The sequence below is a fragment of the Leptonychotes weddellii genome, chromosome 6, assembly GCF_054177405.1.
Source record: "Leptonychotes weddellii isolate Sample4059 chromosome 6, ASM5417740v2, whole genome shotgun sequence".
Lineage (NCBI taxonomy): Eukaryota > Metazoa > Chordata > Mammalia > Carnivora > Phocidae > Leptonychotes > Leptonychotes weddellii.
In genome coordinates, this window is record NC_138374.1 from 4,809,245 (window position 1) to 4,823,274 (window position 14,030).

The 14,030-nt window shown below is 43.1% G+C and overlaps 2 protein-coding genes across 3 annotated transcripts in view; one reads left to right on the plus strand and one right to left on the minus strand.

Annotated features, from left to right (window-relative positions):
* DOCK1 (dedicator of cytokinesis 1) overlaps positions 1-14,030 on the minus strand; it is a 414,563-nt gene that overhangs the window by 267,904 nt on the left and 132,629 nt on the right. The gene's annotated exons all lie outside the window — the stretch shown is intronic.
* The window catches only part of INSYN2A (inhibitory synaptic factor 2A), a 39,457-nt gene that overhangs the window by 12,732 nt on the left and 12,695 nt on the right, over positions 1-14,030 (plus strand). The window contains exon 2 of one of the 2 annotated variants that reach the window (XM_006737563.3): positions 8,864-8,935. The exons of the other annotated variant lie outside the window; for it this stretch is intronic. Coding sequence (XP_006737626.2) covers positions 8,864-8,935 — 72 coding nt within the window. The remainder of the gene's footprint in view (positions 1-8,863; positions 8,936-14,030) is intronic. 2 annotated transcript variants of the gene reach the window in all.

The following is a 14,030-nucleotide window of genomic DNA, read 5'->3' on the forward strand; positions in this document are numbered from 1 at the left end:
CATAGGGGAAGAGAGGAAGAAATAAAACAAGACAAAATCAGAGAAGAAGACAAACCATAAGAGACTCTTAATCATAGGAAACAAACTGAGGGTTGCTGGAGGGGAGGTGGATGAAGGGATGGGGTAATTGGGTGACGGAATTAAGGAGGGCAGGTGATGGAATGAGCACTGGGTGTTACATAATACTGATGAATCACTGACCTCTACCTCTGAAACTAATAATACATTATATGTTAATTAATTTAAAAAAATAAAGAGATCAACTTATACATACTTATTACCTTAAAAGTGTTTATAAATACTTATTCACTGTAATTTTGATTAACGGAGAAAACATTTAATCAGTTGAAAGTACAGAAAGGCAGTATTTGTATATAAATAAATACCCCTATTTAAAAAATAAAAGGTATTTCAGAGCAGCAAGAAGGAAGGGAGGGAGGGAAAGAGAAAGAGAAAGAGAAAGGAAAGGAAAGGAAAGGAAGAAAGAAATAAAGGTTAAGACAAACAGGAAGAACAAAGAACTACCTCAACCTATGAATGGGTTACGCTATAAAACATCATTTCTAAGTAATCTGACCACAACACACTTTCCAACAAGCCGAGATTATACATGGTGTTGGGATTCCCAGGCTCCAGTTTTTTTTCAGCTGTACTGCAACTCAACTAGAGAGTGCTACAAAATCTAACCATGAGCTTGGTAACAGGATATCCCTTCTCCATTCCAACGTCAAACTACAAAAATAGATCTCCCTTAGGGGAGTCAGCCAGGACAACTCTATTTTTTACGCAAGGGATATTTGGAACATACACATTCATATTCAGGAGGATCACATGAGTGTGTGTGGAAAAGAAGAGTTTGATGTACTTCAATGTCAACGAGACCTCTTTTCTCCAAAAAGAAGCCCTAGATGAACAGAGGAAACCAGCAGTATAATAGGATTGGCCTTATTTAATATCTACAGGCAAGAGAGCAGGAGAAGAGAGAAACCAGGGTTATATAATAACTAATAACTGATGGTTAAAATTCTCAAAACACAAATAATTTGGTGATTATGCCATATTCAAGATACTGAACAGAGAGCATGGACATGAGTCTTTCTGAGTTTTATTTAAATCAGGTTAAGAGCTGGTAAGTTTCACTGGAACTGAGATCAATCCAACCCTCATAGATCTGCTGAATCAAAGTCACCTTCCCAATCAATTTTGTTATTTGTCTTCCATTCATCATTCCATGTAGCCACAAACGTTTATTGCCACCTCTCCTGTGACTGGCATGCAGGCTGTTGGCTGAGCAAACAGGAAACTATGAAGGTTACCAAGACAATACCGAATGGCAGACACTGTGGTAGAGGAAAGGTACTGGGAGCTGCCCAAAGGCACCTGGGGCTCAGCTGAATGTGCCATTCCTACAGAACCTAAGAAGGCTTCCAACTAGTCAGCCCTCTTAGCCTGGAGGCAGGGGGGAAACAGGAGTGCCACAAAGAGTGGGGATCACTTATTTTGCATTCTTTAAAACACCACCTCACTTTCTAAAAGACATAAAATGCTTAGCCACCTGGGCATCCCAGGCCACTGATGAACACAGGACTGCACAGCCTAACACAGCAAGCCAGCCACTGGCTAACAGACCGCTCCTCTCGGCTTCTGGGGAAATGGGAACAGGTCGTACCATTGCTAGTGGAAGCCAGCACTGCCTTCTGTTGATCAACGGATGACCTTGGGAGTTTGTTAGGAAAATGGACTTTGCGTTCTTTTAACACACTTAAATAGGATGCTCCTCCAATTCTGGCATTCAATAGCTTAGATGCAAATCACAGATACAGTTGAGTTTACACGGATATATAGGGAAAGTCTAAATTCATTTTTACTATGGAACAGCTAATAGATGAAGTAACTGTGCTTCCAGGGTATAATCTGGCAAATTCCTAGTGAGAAGTCAGCCTTAGGAATAAGCCAAACCCACTGCCAGGGGTGGTCTTAAAACACAGTAGGGGGTTACTGAAAACAGCTGCCTTTGACTACTTTTTGAAGTTTAGTTTCTCCCAACAATAGTTGTGGTATCACTTTATGCCTCTAATTAAAGTCACTTTGAGGCTATTAAGTGAAAAAGCCCTTTAAGATGCTGACGTAAGTGATGGCTCAGTTATCATGAAGGGACAGCTGGAGCACAAACCTGGGCTAGAATGTGGTAGAAAAAACACTTCTTGGCACCCAGTGAGAAAGCCAAAAGAACAAGAAGGATCAAAATAAGAATAAATTAAACAAGTGCATAAAATTATCACTGAGAGTAGAGATCGTGCCATTTTCTTTTCTACACCAACCACCCTCTCTAGCTAAGGGCCTAATACATACCTTTGAGTTAACTCAAAGTGACCAATCCAATATCCTATGTGATGTACGTGTCTTGAAGACCACAATTAAAGGATCATACCCTGGGTTTAGCATCACCTAAGACACCATCTGCTTGCATGCCAGAAATTCTGAACTTGCTGTAAATCACCATGCCATTTAAAAGACCAGCAATTCAGCAACAGGGTCTCGTGCACTGTGTGCCAACTCGGAGCTCTGGGGGACAGGCCCACAGCACGCTGCATGCTAACGCACTTGTGACATTAGTTGAGAGGAGAATGTTTTTCTGAAGTCAAGAACCATCCACAGTCACCCAGGAATGAAAGAAGAAAATTTTCGATTGGAAAATTAAGATCATATGGAGAAAACTGTGTTGTGGTATGTGGCAGGAGGACAGCAGAGTTAAGAGTCAATACAATAATCCAGTGCTAGTAATTACTACTAAATATCACAGGATTATTTTCTACTTGCCAACCATTCTTCTCTGAGATGCTTAGGACTTTGTTGGACTTTGCTTCTGATAACAGACACAGTGAGAGGCATTTTTTTTTTCCATTCCTGACCTTTTAACCAAACAATTAATTTTGGGGGCGGGGGCGCTGGGAGGGGGTCAGAGTTGTTTGTCCTACCTCTCAGGCTTCATCTTTAAGGTCTCAGAGACACTGAGCAGCTTGGGTATGTGGCCAAGAAGAAAGGTTTCAGTGACCTTTCTATGACATTTCTCAGCACCCTTTCCTACCACCTAGGGCCCTGCTATCTTAGATCTCTCTGTGATGCAGTCTCGAGAAAGCAGATGCTGTCTGTCACTGCCACCCCTGCTCTTGGCCCCTGCCTCCCAGGACACAGCTCAGGCTGACACCAGCAGCCATCCTTCCTCCAGCATCCCCATGGCTTTGTTATAAAAGCTGCCACACAGGCTCTGCCATGGGCCTTACTTTGTTTGTTGCTGTTGCTGTTGATTCTATTTTCCATTACCTCTTGTTGTTGATCTGCAACAGGAATGACCAAAGACTTGCAAACCCCAAATTCATGACCATTTTTCTCCTTTTTATATAAGCATACAAAAGTATATATTTGGAAATGATAACTAAAAATTGGAGCAGATTACTGCAGAAGCCTGAGGTAGCTAGCGAAACTGGTGCACTGCATCCAGAGTTAAACTTGAGAATTCTAGGCCACTCCAGAAAGGAAGTCCCAGTGTTGTGTTTGAATGGGGGTGCCCCAACTAGAGTTCCACACTGTCTTCTATAAAGGACACTCATCTTGCTTTCTGTAAAGCAGAGCAAGTTCTTATAAAGAAATCCACAAAGCAGAAGTGGAAATGGCTCTACACCTGGACTCCACCAGAACTACGCTGTAAAATTCACTTGTCCACATCCCTCTGCTTTAACAAATCTGGAGCAACCCTTCCCTCCTCCATGTGTTTTCACGACGTCCATGCTCTTTACATCCCTAATCATCTCATGACTCATGCCTAGTCTCCTTCAGCTTTCAGCGAAGCCCTCCATGACCGTAAGTGTCAAAAGGGCATCAAGCGAGGAGAGGCTCCAGATTCTGGAATCGTTCCTCAGTTAGAACTGTGCTCTGGAGGGATGGGGGCAAGAGAATCAAGGGAACAGAAGAGAAAAAGTTCTGGACAACTCAGCAGCTTGGTGCTGTCCTTGGTGCTGAATGTTAGGTTCTCTCCAAGTTTCATACATTGCTACGACCAGAAAATACTGGCAAATGGCAAATAACTGCAGTGGACAATAGTGAATGCAAAAAAGATCAGTGTATTAAAAAATCCTTATTTACAGTGAGCATGCTTATCACAAGGGTACAAAGGGGTTCCTATTGGGAAAAAAGGTGGGACCAGAGCTTTTCACAATGTATACTTTTCGTTTGCTTTTTGTACTTGGTTGGAATTTTCTCAGTAGATTTGTCTATTACTGAACTTCAATATGAGAACCAAAAGAGTAACTGTATTATTTGGTCACATTACTATTAACCAAATACTCAATGTACTGGGCACTGTGACAGGCATAGGATTATAAACCCATATAAGGTATAACTCCTCAAAACCAACGGGAAGAGAGCTTTACAAAGATAGCAATTAACTTTCAAGACGGAAAACTTAATATTTTTTTTTTTTACATTCTTCCTCTGCAGCTTTTACATCAATAATCTAAGCTCTCTCTTCTCCAAACTTAAAATTGCACAAGACCTCTAGCCCTCCTGTCACTGGAGAAGCATCTGCTCCAGCAGTCCAAAGAGTCTGGACTGCTCCTCTTCACAGCAATGGTGATCTAGAAAGATAATCATTTCAAGTATTGGTTTTATGACTTGCTTCCAAGTGAGAAGGAAAAATTAGGGAAATTCCATAACAGCACTTTGTGTTCCCTGTCCTATAGAAAGAATTTATCTGTTTCATCTATATTTAGAGAACACATTCATTTAGATGCTGTAACACAATTATTAATGTGACCATAAAATTATCAGTGAAGCCAAACCCTACAGCTTGAAAGCTCCAAGGACAATTAGATGGATTATCAAAGCAATAAGCACAATGGATTACACAGTTTAAGCCCTCTACTGAAAACACCCTCAGCCTTAATAAAATTTTTGCAGGCATACCTTGATTGACATTAGCTGCTGGAGGCAGCCTATGACTTAACTGCATGATACAAGGGCAACACTTTAAATTTTATCCACAAATTAATTTCTCATTGACCTCTACTTCTATAAACTGCCTTTATGGACTCCAAACACTTGAATCCTTTCAACAAAATAAAGGTCCTTAAAAAAACAAAATCTTAGAAACATACTGAGGGGTCTCTCTAAGAAAAGTTCATGGCAATGAGATCCTGAAAATACTTCTCAGACACAGTGGAAACAGGACTGACCACCTGTTTTTCTTCTAAATTAGCTAAAAACCAATGACCACAAATACATCTCCATATAAAGTAGGCATGATGATTCATTTGCTTCTTATCAGTAGACATCACCCAAACCATACTGTATCTCAGTGAATTAGGTTGTGTTGTAAATAAAAGAAGCAAGAGAAAAGAAACTGGATGAAAGTGATGTTGGAGGCGTGGGTGAGAGTAAGTCAAGAAGTGTTTTCCACGTCACTCTTTCATCCAAAAATAAGAAAAAGTCTAGAGTGGTTTTCCATTTAATTTAAAATAATGTCCAAAATGTTTCCTATTTTACATGATCTGATCTCATCTCCTCCCCAACTCCTGTATGCAACATCTGTTCTAGCCACACTGGCCATTTTTTTCCTGACATGCAAACACGCCAACGTCATTCCCACTGTAGGATGTTCACATGTGATGGTCCCCCTGCTTGCACCACTCAACCCTGGATCTTCAGATGACTCATTTCATTTTTTTTATTTATCATCAAGGTCCCACTTCAGAATCTGTGTCCTCAGTGTGCTAGCTAAAGCCACCTCTTCACAACCTTTCCTTAACACGCGTCATCAAAACTCATCCATGCATCTGTCCATCCATCCATCCATGTGTTTATGTATTCCTTGCCTGCCTCTGCCACTCTACTGCAAGCTCTGTGAGGACAAAGACTCTGTCTTATCCAAAAATGTCTCCTCGGTAGCCAAATAATGCCCAACATTTAATAGGCACTTAATAAATATTTGCTTACTGACTGTAACAGTTAAAAAAAAAAAAAAAAGTGTGTGGTTTTTAGAAGGGGATAAGAATAGAGTCTTTTCAGAAAATGCTTTTAAAAAGCAATTTCTAACTGAAAAATGCCAAGGTCCTGGAAGAGAGCCCTCTAGTACATTTCTGGTACCTGAAGCCCTCGTCCTATCATTGCTGGATTCATTGACTATCCCAAGCTGCCAATTACACATACTGCAGAATACCAGTCCCAAGGTAGAAGGAAGGCATCACAGAGAATCAGAAGCCTGGGGTCTAATAATGAGATCCTGGATGCGAAATGTTACTGTATGCTCCTCTTTAAAATGAGGATACCGTAATTAATTTGAGGGCTCAAGGATCTAAATGTGAGACACTTGGAACTCTACGATATTGGGCAAGTAAAGAGTGTTGGTGCTGATGAGGCTTGATCAAGATTTTACCTAGGGTCTAAGACTGGAAGGTTCTACAAGCTTGGAATTAATATTTCCTCAGAACCCAGAAAGAGTGCCCCTCAGATAAGGGCTAAGAAATGTCCCTGATTTTGCCTGCTTTCTTTTAAAAGCCTCACCTTTGGAATGTGACTAACTCCTATAAACAGCCGTCCTGGTTGGTGGTTAGCACATGCTCGTGCAACAAAAAAGCAGAACAGTACCTCATCTGCAACCCAACCTAAGAGTGTGACAACACGTTCCACACCAGCCATGTCACTGCTAGGACATGGGCTCAAGTGTTGTGCATAATACTGTACAAAATGACCTCAATCAGAAATGAGCTTAGGGCAAGCTCTAGTAGAATATGCCGAATAGAGAAAGTCCCTTTATATATACATCAGGCATGGAAGAATGGAGAAGGTCGATGTCTTGACACAGGGGTACCCTGGAATAGGTCTGACCGATCTGGAGCCAGGTGAGAGGTTCATGAGGAATTTACTCTTGGGGTCGGTCTGTCAACAAGAGGAAAAGTCTACGTAAGAAAGTGGCCATGTCCGGTGAATAAAAAGGGGAGGTTGTGATACACAGGCTCTTGACTATTCCTCTCTACTGACTAAGCTGAGGTGAGAGTAAAACAGCAAACGTGCATATCCAAAGGAGCCCAATACAGAAAGTGATGGTGGACAAAAATCAACGCCACACAACGATTCCAGGCCTAGCCCAAATACATTGAGGTCACAGGCAATGATCAGCAGCACTTTAGGGCAGAATATGGTCACTTGATTAATAGGTAAAATACACAGAATTCAAAGGGCAAGTCCCGAGTTTACCAAAGCTCACTGAGACAACGGGACATTGAGTAGGAAATCTTTTTGTCAAATGTTCATGTAACACAAAATATAATGAGGAAAACAATAGTTATTTTCAATTCGAAATCCACAATGCATACAAGAGTTTACCCAGCGAAGGTGATAAAAATATTGACTATCGATGTTGACGGAAAGCCTTCTGTGCACACTATTACTATGTTGTGTGATTATATAAATGTAAGTTTAGCCCCTAAGTGTACATAAACCAATTCAGATGGAAGCTTTTCTTCTGCCACAAATTTAACAGACTGTGGTTATCATGTTTGCCCCTGGGTATAAAGGAATATTTGGAAAAACTACACCTGGCTGTTAAAAATATCAGAGAAGAAAGGTCAGCTGAAGTCGTTAGAAGAAACAGCATGAAAGCACCCTTAATGCTAATTTCTTGAGGCGACCGGGCCAAGAAATAGTCAAGGCCTGGTCAAGAAAACCCTGCTTATCGACCTTTTATTCAACCTTCCACAGTAGGCTCCAAAAAATACTCTAAGGTTATTTTTTTTAAAGAGGAAGAGAGTTACCAACCTTGCCACCCACCCCCCCACCATAAAAACAAAACTGTGTGGCCTCATAGGGCTGACAGAATAGGCAGAAAAGGTCAGCGGATGGCATGACACCAACATTAGGAGACTCTTCCACAAGGCTGAGCAAATTGTTTTCTCTCTAGAGCCAGAGAATAAATATTCTGGAACCTGGAAACCAATAAGCAAAATGGAAGATACTTAAGAAAAAATGTTCACTATTTTTTTTACTCTCAAAATCTTTACGGACACTGTAATTTAAATGTCATTAATTTACACAGTTTCCAAATATTATTATTCTTTCTCCCCTTTTTCCTCAACCATTTAAAATATAAAACCCAGGGGCGCCTGGGTGGCTCAGTTGGTTAAGCGACTGCCTTCGGCTCAGGTCATGATCCTGGAGTCCTGGGATCGAGTCCCGCATCGGGCTCCCTGCTCGGCGGGGAGCCTGCTTCTGCCTCTGACCCTCCCCCCTCTCATGTGCTTTCTGTCTCTCTCATTCTCTCTGTCTCAAATAAATAAATAAAATCTTTAAAAAATAAATAAATAAAAATAAAATTAAAAAAATAAATAAATAAAATATAAAACCCAATCTTAGATTGCTGGACAAAATCAGACCAGGGATGGGAGTCAGCCCGGGAACTGTAGTTTGCAGACTTGTACTCCAGCAAGCCAAGAGGTTGCGGGGCAGAGTTAAGCCACAGAGTCAGCATATCTGGCATTGCATTTCCCTCCACGTTTCTTTAAAACACCATAAACCTAAAGCTGCACTGAAACATCCCCAATTCCCTTTTAGCAAAATTAGATTATCTACTTCATCCAGTAGCTTATATTCACATTCTGGATTTATTTTAACTATCATCTTAGCTGTGGACGTTGCAACGGTTTTGTATGATAAATACAGACAGGAGCCAAATGGGAAACACACAAGAATCAGTTTGCATTACCATGACGAGCAATGGCATTGGGAAAGCATCTGATGTGAGGTGTCTGCTCTGTAATAGCCAGCAACCACCAGCCACCACTTGTAATGCTCTCCTGTTCTTATCTTGTAGGCTTTCATATCGGACTGGGCAAGACACAGCTAATTGTGACACATGCAGGAACAGTGCATGTATTATCTATAGGTATGTTAACCTCCTCCTCCCACTTTTCTATTATGAGTGACAAATGATGTTTACCCACGAATGCAAGAACCATCGGGGGCCATGCTGGGATGATTATATCAGACACAAAGTAAAGGGCCTTATTTGACCATAATTCTAAGCTCCTTCTAAATACTCAACCCCAGGTGTATGATCCCAGGATGAGGGAGAGCTTGAGCTCATTTATCTTGCAAATGCATCTTAGTGTTTTCAAAAACTGGTATAAGTTTGATGGCTTGCTCCCTCAGAATCGCTAGTGATGAGCACTGTACTATGTGTTCAGGAAAAAAGCTCTGAAAGCTAAGCCCTTCAGATGGTATAGAATCAAAGACGGCAAACCACACTCGAGGTGCTAGGAATACCACAGAAGAACCCAGGCTGCTTGCACCAAATATGAAATTTATACAAAGATTGTGGCACTGGCATGCCTTGGGACATAATGCCCTGTCTAGAATCCGTACCGCTGTTCATCATGTTTTTTTAATTTTAAGTTTGTTTAGATTATTCACATCAACAAGAATACAGCAGAAACTTTCAATAGGGAAAAACCATATTAGGCTTCTCTCGGAAAGGTAGAATTTTCAGACATGGTCACAACCTGCAGGGAGGTTACTGTCTGTTTTCTTTTCGGAAATGTAATTTTCACAAACAAGATATGAGAGCAGTAAGAGATGTTATGATTTAGTTCATTGTTGAAAGTTAAGCCTGAAGGACAATTTTAGCGGACTTGCCAAATTATCAAAAACTATTCTCGCTGCATAGTTATGTATCTAGACGTGTGTACAAGAACTTCCATCTCTTCCTGTCCCCCACGAATACACCTTCTAAAAAGATCTTCAAAGTCACCACCCTCTCATCAAAAAGATGGAGACAGGGAGATCGTGTAAATGTCTTCAATGTAGCAAAAAGCTTAAAGCCACACCTTGGGCCCATCACACATCTCCAGCCGAGGCGGAACATCCCACATGGGACTCAGACTCTTTAAAAGCAGAGTTGGGTCACTTGGTGATCTTCTCTGGGGCCAGGAAGAAGAACCCAAAGGCAGACATGAGCACCAGGTGTCACCCTAGCACATTCCTTACTGCAGAAGTCCACAAAGAGCAATTTTGCCTCCAAGGGGACATCTGGCAAGGTCTGGAGGGAGACGTTTTCAGCTGTCACAATGAAGGAGGTGCCATGGGCATTGAGTAGGTAGAGGCCAGGGATGCTGCTAACGTCCTATAAAGCAGAGGACAGCCCCGCAACAAGAATTCATCAAGGCTGACAAAGCCTGCCCGGCTGGAAGCATCCCCAAGTTAAGGACTGTAAAAGGCACACACCAGCTGCTAAGGCCTCCTGGCAGTACACAGTGGGCCTGGACCCCACAGCAGCCCTGGGCCAGCATGCCAAGCCGCCTGACTGTCCTCCCACTTCTAATAAAGAAGAGGTGAAAAGCAAGCACCCAGGCAAATTTTGTTTGTCAGAACTCCCACAAATTGCAAATTACCTCCTCAGAGACAGCTCCGTATCAGAGAAGCTTGGTTAGAGGGAATATTCTCACTACATTCATGTTGTGGAAGAGAATTTAGAGTCAACAGTGAAGGGATATAACTCTGACATAAAGTAACCTTCGCTAATATTAGTCATTAGGAAAAGAAGTGGGGAATGTAAAGCGCCTGGCATCTACCCTCACCGTTTAGCTTTTGTTAGTTTGGGAGCTATGGCTCACCCAGTCTTTTAAGGCGACGGAGCAGAAGTGAGCAAAGATCTTCAGAGAAGGCTCAGAGTGAGCTTGATGAGCACAAACCCATTTAACATTTTGTGGGTGATTGGAAAAAGAATTTATTAGGGCACTCTCCAGTGTAACTGAAGTAATTTAAGTAAATTTAGCTCTAAATCCAGAAGTAACTTACACTAAAAGTGATATTAAAAGTGATTTAACAAGCCCGGGAAGGACAGAAATTTGTCTTTTTCAGGAATTGGCGTTGAGTGGTTGCTACTTAGAATTGGCTCAACCAACATTCTGCATGAATCCCAATACACCAGCTACTGGCCCACTTTCTCAAAGAATTTTGTCTCAGAACTACAGGAAATTGCCCAAACTGAGCAAAGACTGACCAGTGAGAAGGACCGGGCCACTGGGATCCCTCTGGTCGCCTCCTACAAAATGGAGGGAAATGCACATCCACTCACAGAGACCTTGTCATCAGAGAGGCGACCCCAGGGACTGCTGCGTGCATCCTCAAGAGCTGCACGTCAGGACCCTCCAGAGCCAGGCACTCCCCCCACCAGTCCTCCCTCTAAATGAGCCAAGCATCCCTGGAGAGGTGGTGCTAGAAAAACTGGAATGTTCGATCTGTTTTTCGGGAAAGTATTTTAAACTCTCTCCCTTCGGAGGGACGACAACACCAATTCCCCAACCCCCAAACCTGTGCGGCAAGCAGAAGTTATCTTAGAAGGGCTTACGAGCAACATTTCAGCTGGACTCCCACTCTCTCTAGACTTTGAGTTGTTAAGAAGGATCTTGGTATCACTACCTAGTTGAACACACACAGTGCATCAGGCTCCGTTCCCAATTCTCCTATCACTTTACGTTAGAAATCATGAAAATTTAACTGTTACTAACTTGCAGAAGGTTACAGGTCAACAATAAAATGCGACACTCTGTACCCTGGTTATTGACGCTGGACCGGGGTTTTCTGAGCTCCTCCGTGGATGCTAAGACAGGTGAAAGCTCACATCGAGTCAGCTAACTAAAAAACCAGTCAAAAGGGAACTCAGACAATTAACCTGTTAACTGAATCTGAATCATAGAAATTGAGATCTTCCATGTAGCTGACTTAAAGTTATGCCAGGCTTTTGAGGGGCAGCCCTGATGTTTTCTGTGACCGTGGGCACCATGCTCAAGTTCCAAGTGATTTTCCATGAACTGCCCTGTGAGGGAGTCTGAGTTCAGAACACAGTTCTAGATCCTGATTTGCCTCTACCTTTTTCACACTTGATATCTGGCCACACCCTACTCTGTCCAAAGCCTGTAACTCACAGAAGGAATTCTCTCTTGCCTGAGTTCTATTACGTTGGTTTACGCAGCATTCAAAAAAATCACATCATTTCAATGATGGGTACAAATGGCATAAACAGATCCCAACACAATATCCTCTTGGGGAGCATACAGCTGCAGAATAAGGACAGAGGGTTGTGGGTCAGCCACAGAGAAACTTGTTCACCAGGAGCAATGGCCTGTGTGGGCATCGGTTACGTCACGGGGGAAGCACATGGTGGCTAACCCAGGACAGCCAGTAAGGGGGCTCCCGTCATACTGTCTGAAAACCAAAGACTAACAGAACAGGACAAAAGGATACTGGTCTGACTCTTGGAAGACTTGCATCTCTCTGAGTCTGCCCCCATGGCTGGCCGTTGTTGACACACCTAGATCCATAACTTACCCCATGTCAGGGTTCCCTTTCGTCAAAAGAGAAAGGACAGCAAGGGGGAATTCAGCCAGGTGATTTCTCAGTTTCCGGTCAGCCCTAGGATTTAATCCTCAAATGCCAAATGCTTCACGAAGAATAGAGGTTTCTTTGGTAGAAAAGCATTCAGAACTCATTAGTCCTTTTGCAGAAGAAATCACCTGTTTGGGGGACCTGCAGCAGTGTACGTGGGCAGCCCCAGCATCTCAGAAGCAAGCCAAAGGAAGTGTCCAGATTTCAGAGGCTTTATGACTTAGGTCCATTTCTTCTCACCGAGGAAACACGCAAGCAAGTCCTCCTTTAATTCCCGCACACAGCTCTACAGAGGGAGGGTCCCGTCACCAAGGGCAGGTTAGCTCAAGGTCATGATCCTTGCAGCTGGTTCCAAGGGTGACTCTGGCACCCACGCTCTCGGATAGCAGAGGCTGCATCCTAGACTTCAGGGCTATTCCTAGGAGTCCCCATACCACCCTCTCAGCCCCTGTTCTTGGTCTTTCCCATGGGATGCCTCGAGTACCTCGAGACTGAACAGGTTAAAGGAGTCCCCAAATCAAGAAGTTTTTAAATCCCAAAATACTGTGGGCATCGCAGAAACTGGGAGCGCACAAGGGGCCATCACAGCTGCCCTATCGACACGTTGCAATTCGTCATACCTGTTCGCTGGCAGGCAGAGAGCCCCTGGAGGTCAATGAATCTGACCCCCCCTGTCTTGCGTGTACACACTGCTTTTCACTCCAAACCCAAATACCCTCTCTGAGCAGCGTAAGAATCCACTGTATTTCCAGTAACCCTTAGCCCAGGGAGATGCCAAGGTGCCGTGTTCAAGACCCGGCTGCCGGCAGTTTTATCAGCACGGTCCTGTGATAAATAGGTCATTGCTACAGGGAGCAGTACCTGTTTCTCCATAAAATGTAAGTCTGTTGTGGAAATACGCAGGACTTGGAAGAAACCTCAAAAGGACAAAAGGTCTTGAAGCAATTTCAGGGGAAAAGGCTGCCAGCACCACAAGCCAGAGGTCGGCAACATCAGCCTGCCAGAGCCAGGCGCCCCAGAGGTTGGGGCCGTACCCCACTCTCCCCACTCTCTCTCTTTGGCGGGGTGTCCACTACACTTCCAACGTCACGTGGGGCAGCAGGAAGGGATCAGATAGGGCCCTTCCAGCTCTGAAAGCTCGCTGACTCTCATTTACAAGTGATTCACTGCAGGAGCGAGACTGAGCGTCCACAGAAAGTAGACACGGAGGGAAGAGTGAGGCCAGGCACAAGGCATTTCTCAACCAAGTACCATCCGTTCCTGCATCGGCAAATCGATTTATGCAGAGCCGAACGACTGTTCCTGGGCAGCGAATCGATTGCCCTGCTCCCTCGTCCACTGAAACCGCAAACATCAAAAGTAGTATTTCCCGGAACTGGGAATTCTGAGGTGGTTGACATGATTACATTTTTTCCTAAGATAACATCCCTTACATTGTGATCTGGACCAATTGTGAAATTCTAATTAAAGACCATCTCAGCATGAAAAAAGATTAAAAGAGATACAAGTTTCAGTTTTCGTTAGTTAAAACTTTTCTGGCTAATCATCCATATTTCCTGTCACAATATGCTGTAATTATTTCAGACAATGTTTTA